The sequence below is a fragment of the Mandrillus leucophaeus genome, unplaced genomic scaffold (assembly GCF_000951045.1).
Source record: "Mandrillus leucophaeus isolate KB7577 unplaced genomic scaffold, Mleu.le_1.0 Scaffold851, whole genome shotgun sequence".
Lineage (NCBI taxonomy): Eukaryota > Metazoa > Chordata > Mammalia > Primates > Cercopithecidae > Mandrillus > Mandrillus leucophaeus.
In genome coordinates this window covers 1,139,825-1,164,045 of record NW_012109264.1, presented here as the reverse complement: position 1 = coordinate 1,164,045, position 24,221 = coordinate 1,139,825, and the positions used below count along the sequence as shown (strand labels likewise).

Sequence of the window (24,221 nt, the reverse complement as noted above, 5' to 3'; positions counted from 1 at the left end):
AAAACTAAGTAAGTATGGAAACTAGAGGGTAGAGTGTGAAGGAACTGTTTCATTCTGTAGATCAGTATCATCAGCTTCCTGAGGAACCTTTACTAAAATGGATTATAAGAGTGACTAATTTAGGGGCAGTATCTTTGGTTTTAAACACTACAGAGTATAAGTACATTTTGGATTGATGGGACCCACAGCTCACTATTGAACAACTGCATATGGGTATATAAGATCCAGACACACAGGAGGCTATTCCTGTGGTAACTGCCAGCCTGGTGGAATAGATAAAAGCCACTGTAAGGTCTGTTCACCCTGAGAAGGGGGACTGTCCAGCTCTACCTACAAATGCCAAGTGGGACACCCCAGATGCGGTAGCTGACATGCTCTGTATGCATGTGGGACTGGCTTTATGATGACAGGACTATTCACACACTGAACAAGCCTGTTCCCCAAGTCATGGTAAATGTGTGGTTAAGAGGGCCCTTCTACATGGGCACCCCATGTGATATTACTCCTACAGAAATGAACAGTTCGAGAAGCCTTATCAAATTTGCTGTCTCAGCTTCCCTTCATGGGTCTTATAGATGCTAATAAAAATATTAGATTAATTAACAAGAGAACAGGTAAAGGCAAAAGTGAGAGCCAAAGGACTCCTCCCAGGAAGGTGGAAATTTTAAAATGGTTATTAACAAATAAGGTGAAAAAAGAAAACACTGATAGGATAAAACGAAGAAGAAAAAGGGGAGAGTCATGGGACTCATCCCAGCAGGGTGGATCTCTTTAGATGGTTAAGAAACGGAATGAATAAAATGGAAGTTGATAGAGTTAAAACAAAGGTCTTTGTGTTTTGAGGCAGGGTCTTGCTCTGTCACCCAGGCTGGAGTGCAGTGGCGTGATCTCGGCTCACTGCAATCTCTTGCCTCCCAGGCTCATGCAATCCTCCCACTTCGGCCTCCTGAGTAGCTGGGACTACAGGTATGTGCCACCATGCCTGGGTGATTTTGTGTATTTTATGTAGAAACAGGGTTCTTCCATGCTGTCCAGGCTGGTCTCAAACTCCTGAGCTCAAACAATCCACTCGCCTTGGCCTCCCAAAGTGCTGGGATTACAGGCGTGAGCTACCACGCTTACCAAAACAAAGGTCTTTTTTTGCTGTTGTTAAAAAAATAACGTGTCATCCACGAGCAGTGGCCATGCTGATCTTCTGTGTATGGTTCCAATTTTAGTATATGTGCTGCCGAAGTGAGCAAAACCAAGGTCCTAATACAACATCATCGTACGGTGGGTGGACCAAAGGGAGCCCCTCTGCTCTCCCAACATTAAAGGACCCCAACCCAGTTTACTGTATTTCTCACAATTTGAAGGAATTTTAAAAGTTGCAAGGTAGAGATTACAATGAAACGTATGATCTGAAATTGCCTGGGGCAAAAGTGGGGCAGACTAATCAAAATAAAGACTGACAAAAGGTCCAGGGTCCTTTGGCTCAACCCTTGGCAGAAGACCCAAAGCTTTTTGCACAAAACAGAGTAAAATGGTCTGGGGGTAAAGAAGTTCCTGAAACTAGAATATAAAAAATGTAAGGGTTGATAGGATGATGAAAGTTGGTATATTTGAACACACTTTATGTGAAGTGACTGTATCTCTTTTAGTTTTTTTGAGACGGAGTCTCGCTCTGTCACCCAGGCTGGAGGGCAGTGGCGCGATCTTGGCTCACTGCAAGCTCCGCCTCCCAGGTTCAGGCCATTCTCCTGCCTCAGCCTCCCGAGTAGCTGGGACTACAGGCGCCCGCCACCTCGCCCAGCTACTTTTTTTGTATTTTTAGTAGAAATGGGGTTTCACGGTATTAGCCAGGATGGTCTTGATCTCCTGACCTTGTGATCCGCCTACTGCGGCCTTCCAAAGTGCTGGGATTACAGGCGTGAGCCACTGCGCCAGGCCGACTACATCTCTTTTATCTGATTGTATCATGGTAATGAACATAGTATCACACCGGAGAATGTTTCCCCTACCTGGTACTATAAACCAGAAGGCGTGTAAATCTGCTCTCCAAGCAATATTAATTGGACACGCCCAAGTCCGCAGAGTGCAGAGTAGAAGCTAGAGTGCTGGCAGGGACAAACTCTCCACTTGATAACCCCTGTGGAGCAGTTCCTGGGGCTTATGGCAAAAGTGTTTGAGCACCTCTCAGCAACAACTACTGGGACTTTGGAATAGAGAATGTTCACTTAAGGGACCTTGCTATGAAATGTTACTTGATGTTACCCCTATGACATCTGAAATACCCATGCTGTCTCAGGTGATGTCCGAGAACATTCTAATGGGGGTGGCAGAGCCTAGAAGAGTTCCACAATAAAATGGAAATGGTTTACAGAGGATCATGCTACCTGAGGAAGGCAAGGAAGAGATACTCTGGAGCAGTTTTCCCAAATCATCTAAGAAAAAAACGTATTTCTTCTCCCTTACCTGATGCAGTGATCCTAGGATGGGAGTTGCTGGGACAGCAAAATGATTTTTGTGTTTTAGCTAGGGGGTCCCACTGTATTGCCTAGGCTGGTCTCTAACTCCCGACTTAAATCCATCCTCCCATCCTGCCACAGAGCTTAGATCACAGGTATGAGCCACTGCGCCCAACACTTCAAAACATTTTTAGCAGGAATGCTAAGTAAAAAACTGTAACCATCTTTTTAAACCTTATGTCAAAATTCCTGAGGGCATGATGGGGGTGAGATGTGCCTTCACCCCTTCTAGCAAAACTGGGGCTAACAATGAATATGGCTGGTGGTAAAAATAGCTCATTATTTCTACATCTATGTAGCCTCACCCTATCTGGGAGTGGACTGAGAAGCTACTTGCCAGACTTGTATTGCTGCCTATAATCTAGACCAGCACATGGTGATTCTAATGTCCCTTCAAAAAAGTTTGGAGATTAATGGAGAGAAGGAGAAATAGTAGCTGAGTGTAAACAAATAAATGAGTAATTGAGGAAAATTCAAAACAACTCAAAAGAGTCTCAGGGCAAGAGATGACATTGCCTTTAGCTCAATGATTCCAGATGCCTGAGAGGGTGAAGCTGTGTATTTACCCAGGCCACTCCTGCTTGTGGAACCTGACAATATTGAGAGGAAGCCTGCAAACCTGAGTGTCCTCATCATCCTGGGAGGTATTCATACACTATGATGGACGGGACTGATTACTAATGATTGTGTATATATATGTTTTTTGATGTAAAGGATCCACAGTAGAAAACCAGGGAGTAGGCTGTGGTGTTAAATGTATTAGTTTTCGTCCACGGTTCCTGGCTTATAACCCTTGTTATAGACTTCTGTTACAATGTTGGGTATGTCAGGCCTCAGGGGCCAGCCTCTGACCTTCTCTTGCCCTCTTACTACCTATCCCAAGGCAGGACTCTAATCCTATTGTGGGTCTTAAGCACCTTCCCTGAGAGGATTCTACCCTATACCCTGGGGGAAGGAATGCTGACATCATGAAGCTTTCATAAAAAGCCAAGAGGACAGGGTTCAGTGAGCTTCTGGAGAGCTGACCATGTGGAGGCTCCTGGAGTTTCCAGAAAGGGCTTGGAAGCTCTGCACCTGATATGGCTTGGCTGTGTCCCCACCCAAATTTCACCTTGAATTGTAGTTCCCATAATTCCCACATGTTGTGGGAGGGACCTGGTGGGAGATAATTGAATCATGGGGGGCGGTTTCCCCCACACTGTTCTCATGGTAGTAAGTCTCACAAGATCTGATGGTTTTATAAGGGGTTTCCCCTTTTGCTTGGCTCTCATTTTTCTCTTGCCTGCTGCCATGTAAGATGTGCCTTTTGCCTTCTGCCATTATTGTGAGGCCTCCCCTGCCACATGGAACTGTGAGTCCATTAAACCTTTTTCTTTATAAATTACCCCGTCTCAGGTATGTCTTTATCAGCAGTGTGAAAACAGACTAATACAGCACCCCTTCCCCCATACTTCGCTCTACACATTTCTTTATCTGTATCCTTTGCAATATCCTTTATGATAAAACGGTAAATGCATTTCCTTGAGTTCTGTGAGCTGCTCCAGCAAATTAAATGAATCCAAACAGGGAGTTGTAGGAACCCCAACTTGTAGCCAGTCAGTTAGAAGTTCTGAAGGCCTGGACTTGCAACTGGTATGTGTGTGTGGCGGGGGGGCAGTTTTGGGGACTGAGCTCTCAGCCGGTGGGACTGGCACTATCTCCAGGTAGACAGTGTCGGAACTAAATTACAGGACACTCAGCTGGTGTCTGCCGCTTGCTGCGTGGGGAAAAATCCCCACACGTTTGTCACAGAAGTCTTCTGTGTTGATGATTGTTGTGATGTGAGAGCAGAGGAAAAACACAGAGAATTTTCCCCCACAGGCATCAAGTGGCAGTGTGAAATAGGCTGTTGTTGGTGAATTCGGATTATGGATGAATACTTTGGCAGGAGATAGAAATGTGGAGCTTTCCAGATGGGTGTAAAACTGTGGGACTGTTTGGATGAGTTAAGGAGTAAGGGAAGATGCAGAGCAGAAGCAGTTCATGAGCAGGGCCTGTGGTGCCCAACACGCAGAGGTGGAGGATATGAGAAAGCAGCTAAGGGGTCGGGAAGGAACTGACAGTGCAGCGAGAGTGGACAGGTGGTGTCCAGAACACAAGTGCATAGTGTTCCAGGCAGGAGAGAAGCAGTGACGGTGCCATGAGCTGCAGACGGCCAAGGAAGACAGGGCTGAAGATTAACCGCTGGCCCATCAGCTTGCAGAGGGATAGGAAGAGAGGACGGACGGATGAATCTTGGCTCTGAGCATTAACAGCTGTGAACTTCACACACAGAGACAATGCGATGGTGTACACCTCGTGACAGAACACACTACCACCTATGAAGTGGTTTTGCCAAAGCCTCAATCTATCTGATCAGGTTTCTGGAATCAACTTCCAATTAATAGGAAATATGACAGACAGGGGAACATGTTAGATGAACAAACATGAGGGGATGGAATCCAGACTGGAGAAATCTATAGGAAGAATAACACAGTTTCTTCAACAAATAAAAAGAGAGAGATGAAGGGGAAACTTTAGCCTAAGACACTTACAGACAAATCAATCAACTCTACTGTGTGGACTTTATTTTAATCCTTATTCAAATAAACAATTTTTTTTTTTTTTTTAAAAAGGGCAATTGTGAGACAGCTGGATATGTTAACACTGGGTGTTTGATGATATTAAGAAATTTTTGATTTTTTAGACACGATGAAATTTTTTGATGTAATAGAATTGCATATGTATGAAATTGGCTGGGATTTGCTACAGAATTACTGAGAGTAGCTGGGTATGGAACTAAATGAAACAAGATCAGGTATAAACTGTTAAGTGCTGGAATGGGTGATAAGTATGTGGGTGTGGTAGAGGAGGCTGTAGGATACTATTTTATGTCTTTTTTTGTATTTCTGTGTATGTTTATTATGGGAAATTCCAAATAGTAAACACACATACACACAAACACACACACACACACACACACAGAGACAGAGAGAGAGAGAGAGAGAGAGCACGCGCGAGAGAGAGAGTGAGCGCGAGAGTGCGAAAGACAGAAAAAGAATGGGAGTAGAGCAAGGGGGTGGTAGTGGGAGGGACACAGGTCTTGATGGGTATTGACAGCAGACCTGCCCTGGTAGGGCAGGTCAGATGGAAGGAAACAGCAGTGCAAAAGAGGGAGGGACACCTGCTGGAGTCTGTCCCTGAGCGAGTGGGAGGGTACAAGGTCTACCTTAGGACCACGGCCACCATACCAGGCAGGTGGTGGTAGGGGTGGACTTCTGTGCTGACTCAATGAGGAACAGAAACAAGGTGCTCCTAAGGAGAGGAGAGACAGTGTGGGGGAGTGGGCTGAAAGGTCACGGTGCTGGGACTGCTGGGCAGCCCCAGATGACCATGTGAGGTCAGCAGTCATAGAGACAGCCAAACCACCATCCTGACTGTGCCTCTCAGAAGTCAGTTGAGTGGCAGAACCCAGCACAGGAGGGGCAGGAGCTGAGGGAGCACATCAGGGAGTGACTTTGGTGATGGGCTGACGCCATGCTGCGAGGGAAGGGAGGGCACAGAGGGGATGGGCGCAGCGAAGAGCTGAAGGCAGTTGCGGTAAAGTCCTATGGGCACTGAGAAGTGCTGGAGTCTGCTGCTAGAGGAATCAGGCTGGAGAGGCAAGGGGTGATATGTGAGTGATCTGGGATAGAGTTTGGGCACATTGTAAATGGGGTTACATGCCTGAGAAACTTGTTTCAAAATCCTTTGAGATCAAAACAGCCCCTTGGGCAGAGTTTAAAAATAAAAGACAACAAAAACCAATCCTAGATAAAGATTCAGCAAACCCAGGGGAAGTCTTGTATCTGTTCTGTGGAGGGTGAATCAGCAGTCATTTGGGAGTCCCCTCATCTTACTACACAGGAGCCTGGCCTGACCAGTCAGTGCTCTTCAAAGTGTGTTACTTCACTGAAGAACTCTAGAGAGTGGTGAATTTCAGCTTCCCGATACTAACCCCCAGTTTGACTTCTGTTCAAACTAGGCAACGCAGCACTAGACTGGGGTCACAAGTCTTGCTGCTGGCACTGAAAATCCAAGGAGCAGGCCCTGAGCTCCTCTGAGCTTCCGTCTGTATCCAAGGTGGGCCCTGCTGGCCTTGCAGGCTTATATAAGGATGGAATGATCTAGATGCCCCTAAAGGTATTTTGCAGCTCTAAGGTAAGGTATGGTAACAAAAAAGGCAGAACTATCACTTGTGTTGTAATAAGACTGAAATTTTGGTTTAACAAATGAAAAGCTTGTTAGCATGAAAGAAGACTCGGTCAAAGAGCTGAGTGTCTTAGCCTGGCAAACAAACAGTATTTATAGACACTGCTTTCTTGTACTTTGCAGAGCATGGGTATCTCTACTCTGCATGACAGATGCCATCCCAGGGAAGGATTCCTTTGCCACCCACTTGCTAGGGACTTTCTGAAATATGACTTCATTTTGTCCTTACAAAACCTCACAAAGTAAGTATTATTTCCCCCATTTTACAGACGAGGAATCTCAGGTTTAGTGAAGCTACTACATCACCTGCCCAAGGCCACACAGCTACTAAGTGGTAGAGGTGCTATTGGTTCCGAGGTCTCTCTGATTATGTTTATAAGGGGAGAAAGAATGGTATCTGGGGATTATAATAATGTGATGTCTACAAAAGTATTATGTATTCTGGAAAAGTATGGTGCTTTGCTAATCACCAAATTTGAGTTTATAAATACCTTTCGTCATTTAATGTTTATTTACTAGGCATCCACTACATGCCAGGTGCTGCTCTAGGCATTCGGGATGGATCAATGAACAAGGGAGATAAAAACCTTGGGCCCCTTGGAGCAGGTAGTGACACTTTAATTACATGTAAATGTGAAAATGATAGATCTTACCTTTCTGAGGTAGTTTAGGAAGAACTCTTGGGCCAAGGGCAGTCTTTGCGGAACTGGTGCTAATTAACAAATAAGAATCATTTAGTATCTAAAAGTGCTAGAATATCAATAGTGAAATATTATTCAAGGAAATCAAATCAAAGGCATTTACATAATCATCTAAAGAATCCTTTCAAATTTTTTTTTTTTTTTTTGAGACGGAGTCTCCTTCTGTCGCCTAGGCTGGAGTGCAGTGGCGCGATCTTGGCTCACTGCAGTCTCTGCCTCCCGGGTTCAAGCAGTTCTTCCTCAGCCTCCTGAGCAGCTGGGATTACAGGCGCCCATCACCAAGTCCGGCTAATTTTTGTATTTTTAGTAGGAATGGGGTTTCACCATCTTGGCCAAGCTGGTCTTGTACTCCTGACCTCGTGATCCACCCACCTTAGCCTTCCAAAGTGCTGGGATTACAGGCATGAGCCACAGTGTCCAGCCTCAAAATGTCTTTAACAAAAGATTATAGTCTATTTTCCATATTTCGGTTTGCCTGGCTGAGGAGGCACAGTAAAAGGATGAAAAAAAGTCCCACTTAATGATAAAGCCCAACTCCTCCACTTCAAAGCATTTATGAAGGCACCTGGCACATACTAAGTGGTGACCCCAATGTAGTGCACAGAAGTAACTCTTCCCACCTATCCCACAAAGCAGCTCTGTGTTTCTAGACAAGGAAATGGAAGGGAATGGGGGTGTTGGTGGCTGGCAGAAGGTCCCGCATGGGTCAGAGGCAGCAGTGGAAATTCGGCCCTACCTCCCTTGGCCTCCAGAGCCCTCACTTCTTCCACTATAGCAAAGAGATTGGTTCTTGGGCCTCCAGGCTCTCCTAGGCCTTGCCCTCCTTTTGGGGGACAGGTAAGTGAGGGTGACAAAGGCCGAAGTCCCCGGAATACAGGTCCACAGCACGTTGTCTGAATCATCAAACGTTAATCTCTGCAACTGAAACCCCAGTACCGTCAGTGGTCTGCATTAGGTGGAAGCCACTATTTTTCTTTAACAAGAGGTTCTGGCGATTCTCAGAGGACACCAGGAGGCCTGCATGCCTGAGAAGCAGCAGCAGCCAAGTGCCTGAACCCCATCTGCCAAGAACCCCTTTATTATCTCATCTCTCCATTTCTGTGCCCTGATGTCCTAAGAGTTGGTTGCTTCTTCTTCTTCTTTTTTTTTTTGAGACAGAGTCTTGCTTTGTCACCAGGCTGGAGTGCAGAGGCGCGATCTCGGCTCACTGCAACCTCCGCCTCCCGGGTTCAAGTGATTCTTGTGCCTCAGCTAACTGCATTTAAAAGAAAAGAAAAAGCCAAACCAACCGACGAAACAAAAAGTAGTCAAAGAAAGAAGATGAAAAGTGTGTGTTCCTTTCTGTCCTGGCTCTTGGACACCGTTGGTCTTCACTGCTCTTTCCTCAGCTCACTTGAAATCCTCCTGCCTCTGGGCAACTGGGGGATATTGCTGAGATAAAGCCACCACTAAACAAGAAACAGTAAACATGAGAGGGCTTTGCTTCTGACATTTTTGGGGTGCATTTTTCTTGTGCTATGCCTCAGCATCTTCCTAGGCAAGCCCAGCTGCCCATTACCGGTGTGTGGGCGATGACTGTTCCTGCCCACACTACCGAGGCCAAAGTCTAGAGGCTCAGACGCTTCTTTTGCACAAGCTCCGGTGCAATGTTGCGGAACCTGGGCTTGTTCCTATCAGAAATGAACACAGGACCCTTCTGTTGGTGGTGCTGTGTGCAGTGAGAAAGGGTACTGAAACCTTCATGAGTTGGCTGGACGCGGTGGCTTACGCCTGTAATCCCAGCACTTTGGGAGGCTGAGGCAGGCCAATCATCTGAGGTCAGGAGTTCAAGACCAGCCTGGCCAACACGGTGAAACTCTGTCTCTACTAAAAACACAGAAAGTTAGCCAGGCATCGTGGTGTGCCCTGTAGTCCCAGCTAATGGGAGGCTGAGGCAGGAGAATTGCTTGAACCTGGGAGACAGAGGTTGCAGTGAGCCGAGATCGCACCACTGCACTCCAGCCTGGGTGAAAGAGACTCCATCTCAAAAACAGACAAACAAACAAACTTAATGAGTTGCCAAAGGCTCTAGTTCACAATCAGCTTGATTTTGTTTAAAAACTATTTTTTTTTTTTTTTGAGACGAAGTCTCGCTGTCACCTAGGCTGGAGTGCAGTGGTGTGATCTCGGTTCACTACAATCTCCACTTCCCAGGTTCAAGCAATTCTCCTGCCTTAGCCTCCTGAGTAGCTGGGACTACAGGCGCACCCCACTATGCCCAGCTAATTTTTGTATTTTTCGTAGAGATGGGGTTTCATCATGTTGGCCAGGCTGGTCTCAAACCCCTGACCTCAAGTGATCCACCTGCTTTGGCCTCTCAAAAGTGCTGGGATTATAGGCGGGAGCCACTGTGCCCAGCCAAAACTTTTTTTTTGAGACAGGGTCTTGCTGTCGCCCTGGCTGGAGTGCAGAGGTGCGATCATGACTCACTGTAGCCTCAATTTCCCGGGCTCAGGTGGTCCTCTTGCCTCAGCCTCCCGTATAGCTGAGACTACAGGCATGTACTACCATGCCCGGCTGATTTTTTTTTTTATTTTTAGGAGACAAGGTCTTGCTATGTTGCCCAGGCTGGTCTCAAACTCCTGGGCTCAAGCAGTCCTCCCACCTTGGCCTCCCGAAGTGCTGGGATTACAGGTGAGCCACTGTGTCCAGCCTTTAAAAATCTTTTATGAGTGCTTTTGGAGTGTCAGATATTCTCCTCATTCTGGAAAAAGAACACCAGAACTTTAGTTCTACAGGGTCCCCAAATTAGGACTGAAGGAAGGTGAGTGAGGAATGAAAGGCGGGGAACAAGGGCAAGGAAGGGGCATGGAATGTGGAGTCAGGAGAACAAGCAGGCCAGAGAGCTGGCTCTGACATCTGCGCCTACCACCTAACCACTCTGGGCCTCGCTCTCCTTACCTGCAAAACTGAGGATAGTAGTAATTGGGCCTATCTCACAGGGTTATAAACAGCACATAAGATAGTGGTATTAAAAGCATGGATATGGTGGCTTGCATTTGAAATTCTAGCACTTTGGCAGGCTGAAGCAGGAGGGCTGCTTGAGCCCAGAAGTTCAAGACCAGCTTGGGCAACATGCTGAGACCTCGTCTCTACAAAAAAATTAAAAAAAATCAGCTGAGTATGGTGTTGCATGCCTCTGGTTCCAGCTACTCGGGAGGCTGAGGCAGGACGATCTCTTGAGCCCAGGAGGTTGAGGTTACAGTGAGCTGTGCTCATACCACTGCACGCCAGTCTGGGTGACAGAGCAAGGCCCTATCTCAAAAAAAGAGAGATTTTGTTTTTTCACCTTTCAGAAACTCTGGAAAAGAGCTGACTCTTTTTCCCTGAAGTTGGGGTCTGGAAGTGGCTCTCTATCCTTTTCTTGGATGGCACCTCCAGAGAAAACACTTTAGGGTAAGGCTGGATAAAAACTGCCCGTAAGAGATCTCCTCAAGTATACAATTTCAGTGAAAAAAGGGAAGAAAAGAACATTGCTGTCAGCCTAGCCTAAAAAAAAAAAATCTTAGAAACAGAACTTGAAACAGTGATATTTTTATGTTTGAAAATCTCTGGGCAATCAGATTTCCCTAAGGATTATCTTTTCATTTCCAAATCTGCAAAGAGAGTCAAGAGGGAAAGTAACAAAGTTACTTGATTAAAATATCAAAAATAAAAACTCATTCTGACAGGAATTTTGTTCAAGACCATTGCACAACCCTGTGACCGGCGGGAAGTGAGGTTAGCTCCTGTCTGTGAACTGGGTAGACAGCGGTGTTGCTTAGAGAATGGTCTGCAGACCTGTGTCCAGTCCAGCCACAAGATGTTCATGCAAACCAAGAGTGAATGTCTGGTTTCTCGTCGTGGCCAGCCCCACTTGGCTGACCACAGCTTTGAGCAGCGCTGGGAAATCCATGAAAACTCATTTCTAGAACTCTGTCCATTGCATCAATGGATCCAACAGGGGAAAGGAAGCACTGAGATGGCTTACCTTGACTGCTGGGATAGTCCCTCAAACTTGTTTGTGGTCTTACTTGAAGAGGATGGACCCCCATCGTTACCTACAAGGAAAATTTAATGTGAAAAGGTATGTCTTTAGATGGGGAAATGCAGTATGAGAATATATGGGTTTGGCCTATAGACAGGCATTGCTCAAGTTCCAGAATGGCATTTAAAAGACCCAAGCCAAAACAGTATGCATTTCTGGCATAAGACCAAAACAAAATTGAGCACTGTTTTGGGCTTTGTGGTTTTTTATTTCTGGTAAAGGAGTGTATCAAAGAGGTGAGCAGCTGCTCTGTGGCAAGACCTCAAACAGCATAGAAACTTGGTGATGCTCCCACTGGCTCAGGATCCTGTCCTTAGTTTGAGGGTAGAGAAAGAAGAGTACATTTCAGGTTCACCAAGAGGTCCACATGCTAGGAGACCACCCCCTAGTATCCAGACTCAGAAGAAACACACAACTCACAAGTGGAGTGTGTGTGTGAACACCATTAGCAGGGTGGTGGATAAGGGATCATCTGCTGGCCCAAGCCCTCAGGCACTTACTGACTCATCATTCATTCTCTTTTCCTCTTTCCCCTTCCCCCCCTCCCCGAGACAGGGTCTTACTCTGTCACCCAGGCTGGAGTGCAATGATACAATCAGGGCTCACTGTAGCCTTGAACTCCTGGATTCAAATGTTCTTCCTGCCCAGCATCCCAAGTAACTGGGACTACAGGGCATTCATTCAAATATTAACCTTTTTTTTTTTTTTTTTTTTTTTTTGAGATGGAGTCTCGCTCTGTTGCCTAGACTGGAGTGTAATGGTGCAATCTCAGCTCACTGCAGCGTCTGCCTCCCAGGTTCGAGCGATTCTCCTGCCTCAGCCTCCTGAGTAGCTGGGACTACAGGTGTACACCACCATGCCCAGCTAATTTTTGTATTTTTAGTAGAAACGGGGTTTCACCATCTTGGCCAGGCTGGTCTCAAACTCCTGGCCTCAAGTGATCCACCTGCCTCGGCCTCCCAAAGTGCTGGGATTACAGGCGTGAGCCACCACACCCGGCCAAGTATTAAGATGTATTAAGCATTTACTATGTGCAAGGCATAAATGTGAAGCAGAAGGCACAAAAACAAATAAAACGTCACTGCTCTCACAGAGCTTATGCTCTGGCCTGTGAGATTTACACATAGGAAATATACTAACAATGTGTAATGAGACGAACATCAGTTGCTGTCAATTGAGGAGAAAATACTTTCTAAACTCTGACTGCTGGCAGGAACGGGAGAGAGGGAGTAGGGAATGCCGTCTGGGGAAGACAGCATCTGGACAGGTGAAGAACTTTCTAGTGGGTGAGCAGCCAAACCAGAGGCACACAGGTGGAGGTAAGTGTGCTATGTCCAGGAGAGGGTCACAAGACAATAAATGAGGGCTCTTCTAGGATTCATTTCGTGGTGGGAGGAGTGCAGCGCAGTTGTGGAGCCCCAAGCTGCGGGCACTCAGGAGGATTCCCTGGGACCCTGCATGGGCACCCTGTCTCTGGGGTTCTAGTTCATTTCCTTGCCCTTTCTTCCTGTGACTGCTCTGGAAACTCTTGCTCTCTTCCTTCAGCAGCCTCCTCTCCTCCTCTGCCTAGAAGACTATAATACTGCCTAGGTGGCACTGGGAATGGGCTGGCTGAGGAGGGTGAGCAACAGGAGGGCAGATGAAGAGGGCAGGACTGAAAAAAAACTAACTGATCCTCACTACACCATGAATCTGTTCAACAGCACCGCCCGATTGCCCACATGCTTTTATATTCATCCAGCCTTCCTTCCTCACAGCATGAGGCTGCCATCATTACTCCTTTTCCAAAGATAAGGAAATGAGACTAAATGAATAAATGGCTGCAGGTCCCATGGGGAAGTGGTGTACCTGGGAGTCCTGACCACAAATCAATGTGCTCTTCATTATCCATCAAGACGCCCTGATAGTAACATTAACAGCAACGATCGTTTACTGAGCACTTACTGTGAGCAAGGTACTATGCTACATACTCACAGTAATTATGCTTATGAGGTAAATAGTATAATCACCCCTCATTTTACATATGAAGAAGCACACAGAGAAGTAAAGTCAATTGCCCAAGGTTAGGTCACTGGTAAGGGTCAAAGCTGGAATGGAAAGCCAGCAGCCCTCTTCCAGGGTCTGTACTGTGAATCATCACACTCTAGCACCTATCGCCTCCTGGTCCGACTGCACCTACTGAAGATGGAGAGGCTGGCTTACCTCCTGGACAGAATGTGCTGTAATTCTATGATATTGATACAAGAAGAAATGAGATAAACTGGCATTACCAGAAGAACCAAAGGCTTTCACATTTAGTTTTATTTAATTTTAATTAAACTAACCATCAGTATATGTCCATGAGCCCATATAACTTAATATTTAAGGACTTCTTTGGTAACTCTTATAAAATCCTCTGAGCTGTGATGTTCTTTAAGGTAGGCATTTATTTTCTTCTTTATTTTTTATTTATTTATTTATTCAAGATGGGGTCTCACTAAGTTCGAAGTTGCCCAGGCTGGTTTTGGACTCCTGAGACCAACTGATCCTCCCGCCTTGGCCTCCCAAACTGTTAGGATTACAGGTGTGAGCCACCACACATGGCCTTTTTTTTTTTTTTTTTTAAAAGAGACAAGGTCTTGCTCTGTTGCCCAGGTGGGAGTGCAGTGGCATAATCATAGCTCACTGCAGCCTTAAACTCCTGGGCTCAACCGATCTTCCCGCCTCAGCCTCCCAAGTAGCTAGGACTACAGGCATGCACCACCACGCCTGGTTAATTTTAATTTTTTTTTTTTTTTTGTAGAGACAAGGTCTCATTGTATTTCCCAGGCTGGTCTCAAATACTTGGCCTCAAGTGATCCTCCTGTCTTGGCCTCCCAAAGTGCTGGGATTACAGGTGTGAGCCACTGCACCTGGCCTGGTAGGCATTTCTTTCTAGCACTGTGCTCAATGCTGAGTCTTCAGGGCTAGATATCAAATCTTACACTTTCCCACTTAAATGAGCTGTAACAATCAAAACGTCAAGGTCAATTTTATGTTTGGGGAACGAACTGTTGCATCCACTAATTCCCTTTCCAGGTAGAAAACATTCCAAACAAGTGATTACTAATGCAGGTTGCATGAGCTATACATGAGTAAATTTGAGAACAACAGGGCTACAGCATCATGTCAGGGGCTGCTGCCTAATGCGCACAGGCCCAAATGTCCAGAGTCCTCATTTAACCTTACTCTTTGGCTTCTCAAAATGAGTCTCCATTTTCCAAAGATGGTGTGAGTTTTTATGTCTCTGTCACTTTGCCCCTTACGTTCCTTTCCCCTGCAAAGAAGGCCTGTCTCCTTCCAGTTTTGGTGAATTCCTACACAACTTTCAAAGAACACCTTTAGAGTCACTTTCTGGGAATTTTTCCATAGCTGACTTGACCAACCCTTGTAACCAGCTTCTTACCAAGAGTGGTTAATTAGGGGTGCAGATTTTGGACCTAGACAAGTGTGGCTTTGAATTCTAGCTGTACTGCTGACCAGTGGGTATGAGTTTGGGTGACTTCTTATTCTGCTAAACCTCAATTCCCTCATACATAAACTGGGAACAACCATGGTACCTACTACACTATATGGATATGAGTATTAAAGGAAATAAACTATGAAGTATGGGACACAGTGCTAGACCACAGGAAGCCTGACACAAGGTAATATTATTCACAGCTCTTCAATGGCATGAAACAGAAATGATGCTAATATAACTCAATGAGTGGTCACTTCAAAGAATGGACCCTGCTTTCTATGTCTTTGTAACACCACTTTTTTTGTTGTTTGTCTGAGACGGAGTTTTGCTCTTATTGCCCAGACTGCAGTGCAATGGCGCGCGATCTCAGCTCACCGCAACCTCTGCCTCCTGGGTTCACTGATTCTCCTGCCTCAGCCTCCCAAGTAGCTGGGATTATAAGCATGTGCCACCACATCTGGCTAATTTTTGTATTTTTAGTAGAGGCGGGGTTTCGCTATGTTGGCCAGGCTGGTCTTGAACTCCTGACCTCAAGTGATCCACCTGCCTCAGTCTCTCAAAGTACTGGGATTACAGGGGTAAGCCACTGTGCCTGGCCGATAACACCACTTTTTAACACAATGTCTGGCACAGAGCAGTCAACAGTCCCTGCCAGCGTCTGGTTGACAAGAATCCTGTCACTCTCATAGCTATGCAAAGGCTACCTGCTGCGCTTGAGAAGAAAAGTATGGCTTAGAAAACATTCTGAAAATAAAATAGTACTGAAAAGAGAACAATGAGGAGCAAAAATATGGAAGCAACTCAATCCCTTTTTTCTCTCTGTGCAATTTGGAAAACGATCTTAGCGTATCATACAGATGTGTTTAAGAGAGACCTGGAGATACATCCTGGACAGGCAATGGAAGAAAGTGTGGCCAAGACTCCTGGTCACCTACTATAGCTTCGAAGCTACAAGAGAACAGTTTGTGGAAAGAGAGGGGGCAGCGAATGGCCTGGTTGTTACAGGAGTATTCTGGAATAGTGAATTACTATACAGGCCTTGGAGTTGGAAATGGGTTCAAATCTCAGTTCTGCAGTTCCTGGATTTGCGATCTTATGCAAGCCATTTGACTTCTCTGTGCCTAATTTCCTCATCAGTAACTGGGACAATGACAGTCCCACTTCCAAAAAGTAGATATGTAATAAAACAAACAACAAGAAAAACCAAAAAAGCAAAAAGCAAAAACCAAAAAAGCAAAAAAAAAAAAAAAGAAGTAAATATCCATGTCTCAGACATTTCAAATATTGAGCTTTTTTACCTGGAAGTCCCAGGCCTGCAATATAAGCAGTAAACCAATTTTTGGTATAGTTTTTCATCCATTATTTGCTCTATATTAAATAAAAATACAATTCTAACTCCCAGTGACCAAAGATGAGGAATGTAAGTGATTCCCAGAGGTCACTTTGTCAAGGACTGGTAGAATCTGGATCAGAACTTTGGGTTCTGGAATGTTCTTTCAGTGCATGTTATGGTTTCCCACGTGCACTGCAGACACTTCTCTAAATGCCAAAGGATGGAGGGCCAGGGGGAGGGGGGAAATTGCTCTCAGGTGTTAATTACAAGAGTCTCAAGTGTGAGAATAGCGTTAGTCTTCAGGCTATCATGAACCTAACAATTAGTTGTATTTCTTTCTTTGCTCTTGCCTGTAAGAATCTTAGGGTCAAATCCATGGCTTACTTCCACACACTGTATGTGACTTTTTATTACTCACTTTGTGGAGAAATCACACTCCTGGAATTCACCTTACTCTGCTACCCTTATTCTCCCTTCGTCCTCATTTCTTATTATTTAAATTGTGTTTAAATATGTGTTAGTCTGTTATAAAGTAGGTTATTAAAAAAAGAGGAAGGCTGGGTGAGGAGGCTCACACCTGTAATCCCAGCACTTTGGGAGGCCAAGGCAGGAGGATCACTTAAGCCCAGGAGTTCGAGACCAGTCTGGGCAACATAGTAAAACCTTGTCTCTACAAAAATTAAAAACTAGCTGGGTATAGTGTGATGCTCCTAGAGTCCCAAGTTACTTGGGAGGCTGAGATGGGAGGATCACTTGGGCCCCGGAGGTTGACGCTACAACGAGGCGTGATTGTGCCACTATATTCTAGCTGAAGCAACAGAACAAGATGCTGTCTTAAAAAAAAAAAAAAGAAAGAAAGAAAAAGAAAAAAGAGGTTCAATGAAATGCAACTTCAAAAATCATAAAGTCCCTACAAACCCCAAATCTGTCCACAGGACTATTTGTTTTGCTATCAAAAGCCTGCGTTAGAAGTCTCCTGAGACAGATGGCTGGATTCATCACAGAAGCAGGACTTCAGTAATGTAATGCTGGGGCTATTTTGGGCATTGTGGATGTTGTGGTTCTGGCAGGGAAAAAGCCTGGGGTGGCCCTCCCTGCCTGGACAGCATGGGAATGGCATACCAGAGTGCCATGCTGCAGATGGATGAGGAGGCACAGCTAGCAGAGCTTGTGCTGCTTGCCAGGTGAACCATGCTAAGTTGATCGCCTTCTCCACATCTCAGTTTCATGGGCACAGAAACCATTGCTGTGAGGAGAAAGGGATGGTGGGCCTGCATTTTGCGAGCACAGAGTGGTGCGTGGGGAGGGTGAGGAGGGCCGGCTCTTAGCCACACAGGCTGCAGGTGAATCCTGGCGCCCAGGTACTAGCTGTGAGAAAGAGTGTAAATCACTTAACCTTTCTGCGCCCTGAAGTTCAGATAATAGCATTTTCTCTCTGTGTAACTATGGTTAAGAAAGAGGTATGTTAACACATGCGAAGTGCTCAACACAATGCCTAGCACTCTGTGAGGCGCTTACAAGTGATGGTCTTATAAAATATTACGTATGCAGTGTTTTATCCAAAGATTCTAAAATAATGAAGAATTGTCATTTTCTTTTGTCTTACAAGCCATAAACCTGTATTAAGAATTTATGGGCTGGGTGTGGTGGCTTATGCCGGTAGTCTCCGGTTTGGGAGGCCAAGGCAGGTAGATCACATAACTCAGGAGTTTGAGACCAGCCTGGGCAACATGGTGAAACCCCGTCTCCACAAAAAATACAAAAATTAGCTGGGCGTGGTGGTGCACACCTGTACTCCCAGCTACTCAGGAGACTGAGGTGGGAAGATAGCTTGAGCCTGTGAGGTGGAGGCTGCAGTGAGCTATGATCACGCCACTGCACTCCAGCCTGGGTGACAGAACAAGACCCTGTCTCAAACACAAAGAAAAAGGAGTTGATGAAGGCATGAAATGGAATTCGAGAGGGGGAAAGATAGACTCTTTGTAATGAAGGAAGTGTGGCCTTCTGTGAAGTAGATGCATTAAAGGTTACAATCTCTGGTCCTCGGTCTCACAAAAGTCTCAACATCAGCTGCCTTGCTTATTTCCTCCTGCCTATTCCACTCATCTTCCAAGGCCAAATGCAAGATCTATTTCCTTCTTAAACCACCTTCTACCTCCTTCTTAAAGGTCAACATGGAGAACTGGGTGGGGCTAATCATCAGCATAGAAAGTGTGATCATCAGCGGAGCCAAGACCTGTCAGTCATGGCTACTCTGCAAAGAAGCTGAATGTCAGAGGTGCCCCGAGACCAGAAACACAAATAGCGGGGAACCAACCAAGGGTACAGGCTTCAGACTTGACAGGTGGGCCGAGTTCAGTGGCTCAAAACTATAATCCCAGCACTTTGAGAGGTCGAGATGGGTGGATCACTTGAGGTCAGGAGTTCAAGACCAGCCTGGCCAACATGGTGAAATCCCATCTCTACTAAAAATACAAAAATTAGCTGGACGTGGTGGCAGGTGCCTGCAATCCCAGCTATTTGGGAGACTGAAGCAGGAGAATTGCTTGAACCCATGAGGTGGAGGTTGCAGTGAGCTGGGACTGCACCACCGCATTCCAGCCTGGGTAACAACAACAACAACAACAACAAAACCCAAAAAACCAAGAGAGAGAACTTGACAGGTAGAAACCTCCTCCTGGCTGAGGAAAGAGGCTGCTGTGAAGCAGGCAGAGGTCATGGGAGTGATGCTAGTGCTGCTGTATGGATGGCTAGTGAGACTAGTAGGTACAACAGAGTGGTGGTGTGAACAGGTGGCCTACAACAGATTGGGACAGGAGGCCTCGAGTCTTGCCTAGTTTACAAGTTTGATTCTGTATTTAATGTTAGGCAAGCGATCAGCATGAACCCATTGATCTATAGAATGGAGAGCTGCTGACAATAACCATAACCCCCAAATCTCCCCTGTGAATCTGGAGAAAGAAATCCTGGGCACAGTGGGGAGAGGAGTACATCTGGCAGTTACATGACAGCTTTTTCTAGTCTTCAGAGAAGACTAGAAAAAACAATGGCCAAGACAGGGATTTGAGACTTTTGAGGTTGTTGGTATGGGTGAACATATTTTGCACGTGGGTTGGATGTGACTCTTTGGGGGTCAGAGGACAAGCTGTGGTAAGCTGAAAAATGGCCACCCAAAGATATCGAATCCTGATCTCTGGAATTTGTAAATGTCACCTGACTAGGAAAAAGGGAGACAAGGAGATTATCTTTTTTTTTTGAGATGGAGTTGATTTACTCTTGTTGCCCAGGCTGGAGTGCAATGGTGCGATCTTGGCTCACCACAACCTCTGCCTCCTGGGTTCAAGCGTTTCTCCTGTCTTAACCTCCCGAGTAGCTGGGATTACAGGCATGTGCCACCACGCCCAGCTAATTTTGTATTTTTAGTAGAGATGGGGTTTCTCCATGTTGGTCAGGCTGGTCTTGAACTCCAGACCTCAAGTGATCCGCTCACCTCGGCCTCCCGAGACAAGGAGATTATCACAGAAAATTCAGGTGGGTCCTGAATACAATCACATGTACATTTATGAGAGAGAGGCAAAGGCAGTTCTGAGAACACAGAGAGGCGGCGGTAGTGGGGAGATGACTATGAAGGCAGGGGCTGCACCACTCCACGGAACACCTGGAGTCACCAGCAGCTGAGAGAGGCAAGGAACAGATTCTTCCCACAGGGCCTCTGGAAGGAGCAAAACCCTGCTGGATTTTGGACCTCTAGCTTCTAATACTGAGAGAATAAATTTGTTATTTTACAACATCCAGTTTGCGGTATGTGTTACAGGAGCCTCAGGAAACTAATGCAGGTTTCTCCAGCTATCCAGCAAAATGCTAGGCTGAGAATAATGGTAACAGTAGCTAACATTTATTGGGTGCTGCCTATGTTTTGGTTGTTTTTCATGTGTTCTTCTCATTTAATCTTCATGATAACTCCACATGCAATACAGACACTATTACTAGCCCCATATTATGGTTAGAGAAGCTTTGGCACTGAAAAATTCAAAGATACTTGCTGAAAATCACAAGGCTATTGAGTAGTAGAGATGGAATGAGAATCCAGAGAGCATGACACTTGAGTCCACCTTAGAGCACTTTGCTGAGAGAAGTAGCACATGCCCTCAGAAGGAGTTCATGTACTGGGAAAGACAGGCAAGGAAACAGCCACTGTGATACCCACTACACCAGTGGGGGCAAAGGGTGGGAGTGGGGAGTTTTATTGGACTGTGTAAGGCCTTTTAAGTAGATCCCAGGAGAGCAGGTCTTGAAAGATGACTAAAATTAACATAAAGAAGTAGAGGGAAGAAGATTCTAGGTTGAGGGCATACTGTGAGGCTCAGATCTGAGAGAAAAAAATAGAACTTTGGGAAATGTGGTGTACCTCAAGATGGTGGGCATGTTCAGCTTTGGGGGTGGAGAAGGACGGCCTGGTGAGAGCTAAGGGTCTGTTCTTTCACTACCTGCTCATGCCTGGTGTCTACCCCCTAGTCCTGATCTCTCACAGTTCAAAGGCCCTGATCCTCACGGGCTGAGAAGAGATGGGAGGTTTAGGGGAACATAAGAGCGCTAGAAAGGTGCATCCACAGAGGGAAGCTGCAGGCATCAGAGAGGAAGGTTGTCTAGGAGGCTGATCCCCTAAATGCCTTGCTGATGACCCGTCGGGCCCTGCCTTTGGCTTCTAGAATACAATGTCAGCAGGAGGCGGGGAGGGATAAAACCAAGCAGTAATAATACAACGCAGACTGCAAGCACCAGGATCAGAGCAACTATAACCTTTCTAAGGAGAAGTCCAGCTGTGTATGAACGTACCCATACATGCCCATTACTGACCTGCGTCTGTAGATAGTATATCTCACATACATGCATGTACACCAACATATGCTTTCTAAAATCAAAATTTAAAATAAAAATTAAATTGTTTTTTAAATTTAAAATTTTGATTTCAAAAATCAAAAGTCCATGCCACGTGGCAAACTGTCACTGTGGCTGAGGACAGATGATGATTTTTGTCCTTCAAGGCTGGTTGTAGGTGAGAGGCTCTGAGCTGGTGACAAACTGACAGACAGAACAGCGTCCTCATCTGGAAAAGGTTCTACTGCCCCCAGCTCACTCTCAGGCATGCTTACAAAGTAAATTTTGTTTAATAAAAAATGCTCCCTGACCCACCAACAATGGGGGGAAAAGCGGCCAGCTGCTAGTCTTGCTCTTGAGTGATGTGAAAATCTAAAAAAGTGATGATTTTCAAGCCGGAAAGCAGAAATTTGGTACATTTATTTGACGAATGTTTGAGTCTATACAACGTGAAAAAAGGCACTTTAAAGCTTACAAGAAATAAAACCACTTAAACAAGAGGATTAAAATTTAGAGAAAACTGGAAAGGAGGTTAATTTGTGATATGAAAATCTGCATGTGAAACTTGTGACTTTCATGGAATGTTATTTGGGGGAAAGGCCTTTTGGACGAAATCTGGGGATCCTGAAGGCCTTACACAGCAGCCTCTGAAAATGTCAAGGACATCCTTAGTCTTTATGTACACACGTGCTAACATACCTCAATTGTTCTTGCCTGGCTTGTGGGAACTAATTCATCAACACCAAACTCCAATGTCTCCTCCTCTCTAAACCTTCCCTGGCTTTCCTCCAAAGTCTGACACTCAGTTTTCCAGCATTTCCAGTGTTTAGACAACACGTCTATCTTGATAGTAAAGAACATGTGCTCTAATGATTTACCCACATGTGTACTGCATTAGACCATGAGCTCCATGAGCATATGGACTGAGAAGGCCCAAGCAAGGGGCATAGTAAGTGCCTCAAGGAAGCAAACAGACTCAGAGAATGAACGGCTAAATGCACACACATGCTTGCCACACACATAACCCAGGGTGTCTGGACCAGATGGTGAACAGGTGACAATCAGCAACCAGACAATGTAACTTTCCCCCAAAACTCGAAACACAAAAAATATGAAGAAAGCCACAATGAAACTCCACAGCAGGAAGAGGTGAGACACACAAACTAACATATTTATTCAGCAAAGCTTCTGTGTCTGTCTGTCATGGGCCAAGACCCTGTTTGGTGATCGGGTGACCCCTAAGTCGCTAGCAGGCCAGTAGTAAAGATGGAAATTATGTCCCTTGTAGACGGGAATTTGTCATGTGCAATCAATGTCACTGAAGTGATTAACAAGCTGACTCTGGGCAAATTTATTCATTCTCAAGTGATTACTGAATATTCACTGTGTGTCAGGCACGGTTCCAGTAAACACAGCTGAGAACAAGACAGACAAGGTTCTGGCTCTCATGGAGCTTACATTTTAGTGGGGCAGCTTACATTCTGTGATAAGGTGTTTGGGAGAAAACAGGTAGGGAGGGAGCTGCGTTGGAGAGGAGGGTCAGGGAGACAGACATGCCAGCTGAGAACTCAAGGATGAAAGGGAGGCAGCTGTTCAGAAAGCATGACAGAGTTCCAGGGAGTGGGAGGGCCCTCAGGAGGCAGAGGATGGTGTATCCAAGAAGTGAAAGGCAGCCAGCCCTCAAGACAGAGTGGCAGGAGAGGGTCTGGGAGATAAGAGTCCGATCGTGCAGGGCCCTGTGGGCCTTGGTATAGGGAGCTTGCATTTATCTGAAGCTCAGGAGGAAATCTTAAAAGGGTGTTAAGGAGAAGAGTGACGATGATCTGATTTATATTGTATAAGAAAACCATTCTGGCTGTTGTGAGGAAAATGGATTACTTTGCTTTTCTGAGCCTCTGTTTCCTTATATATAAAAGAGACTAATAATACCTACCTCACAGAGTTGCTATTATAATTGAGTAAGATTTAGGAAGTGCTCAGCACCTTTTAGCTTTTATTGGCCTAAATAGTTTTCAAAATGTTACTTTGCCTTAAGAGACAGGTAGAATCATGTCATATATACCCGAGTCAGCACCCAGCATGTATGTGCTTAACGGGCCACTGCCCAGTGGAACCCCACATGCTGTCTGGCCCCAGCAGCTTTGGCCCTGACTTTAGGATAACTTACCCCAAGGAACTGCGCCTTTGTTTGGGGGCCCGTGAGGTAGTGGGCTGGGAGGGTCGGATAGGGTTCTCTTGTGTCCGGGTGGTGGGGGAGGAGGCCTCTTCTTGGATAGGGTGGAGCTGCCACTAGAGGTCTGGGTGCTTAGAGGGAGTGTTGAAGGTGGGCCAGTTGGACCTAGAAAGGAAATTGAATGGGGGCAGGAAGATTAATCCCAGTCTCACAGATACAAAACAGCCAGTATGCAATCACTTCCACACATCAAAATGTGGTATGATACACAAAGACAAAAGCAAAAGGCTGGATATGGCTAAGTCCATCAATCTAATAACTCACAAATAGGGTTTTAAAAATTTGGTTAAAAAAAAAAAATGGCCAGGTGCAATGGCTCATGCCTGTAATCCCAGTACTGTAGAAAGCTGAGGTGGGAGGATTGCTTGAGGCCAAGAGTTTGAGACCAGCCTGGGTAACATAGCAAGACTCCGTCTCTACAAAAATTTAAAAAATTAGCCGGGCGTGGTGGTGTGTGCTTGTAGTCTCAGCTACTTGGGAGACTGAGGTAGGAGGATCACTTGAAGTCAGGAGTTCGAGGATACACCGAGCTATGATTGTGCCACTGCACTCCAGCCTAGGCAACAGAGAGAAAAATTTACAACAAAGGTAAGAGGAGTGTGTGCTTTAAGGAACAAAATGCCAGTCAACACAATGCTACTGGATTTAGATCATTTAGGTACAATGGGAAAAATAAACACACACGCACATCTTAAAACAGTAACTCCTTAGAATCATCACAAAATCTACTGAGGGAGAAATCACACATCACTA

General features: G+C 45.6%; 1 protein-coding gene across 1 annotated transcript in view; it reads right to left on the bottom strand.

Annotated features, from left to right (window-relative positions):
* Positions 1-24,221, bottom strand: part of ASAP1 (ArfGAP with SH3 domain, ankyrin repeat and PH domain 1) — a 204,880-nt gene that overhangs the window by 16,368 nt on the left and 164,291 nt on the right. Inside the window, exons 24-26 of the mRNA XM_011968634.1 lie at positions 23,403-23,573; positions 11,487-11,556; positions 7,430-7,488 (exon numbers count right to left, since the gene is read on the bottom strand). Of these exons, the coding sequence (XP_011824024.1) occupies positions 7,430-7,488; positions 11,487-11,556; positions 23,403-23,573 (300 nt within the window). The remainder of the gene's footprint in view (positions 1-7,429; positions 7,489-11,486; positions 11,557-23,402; positions 23,574-24,221) is intronic.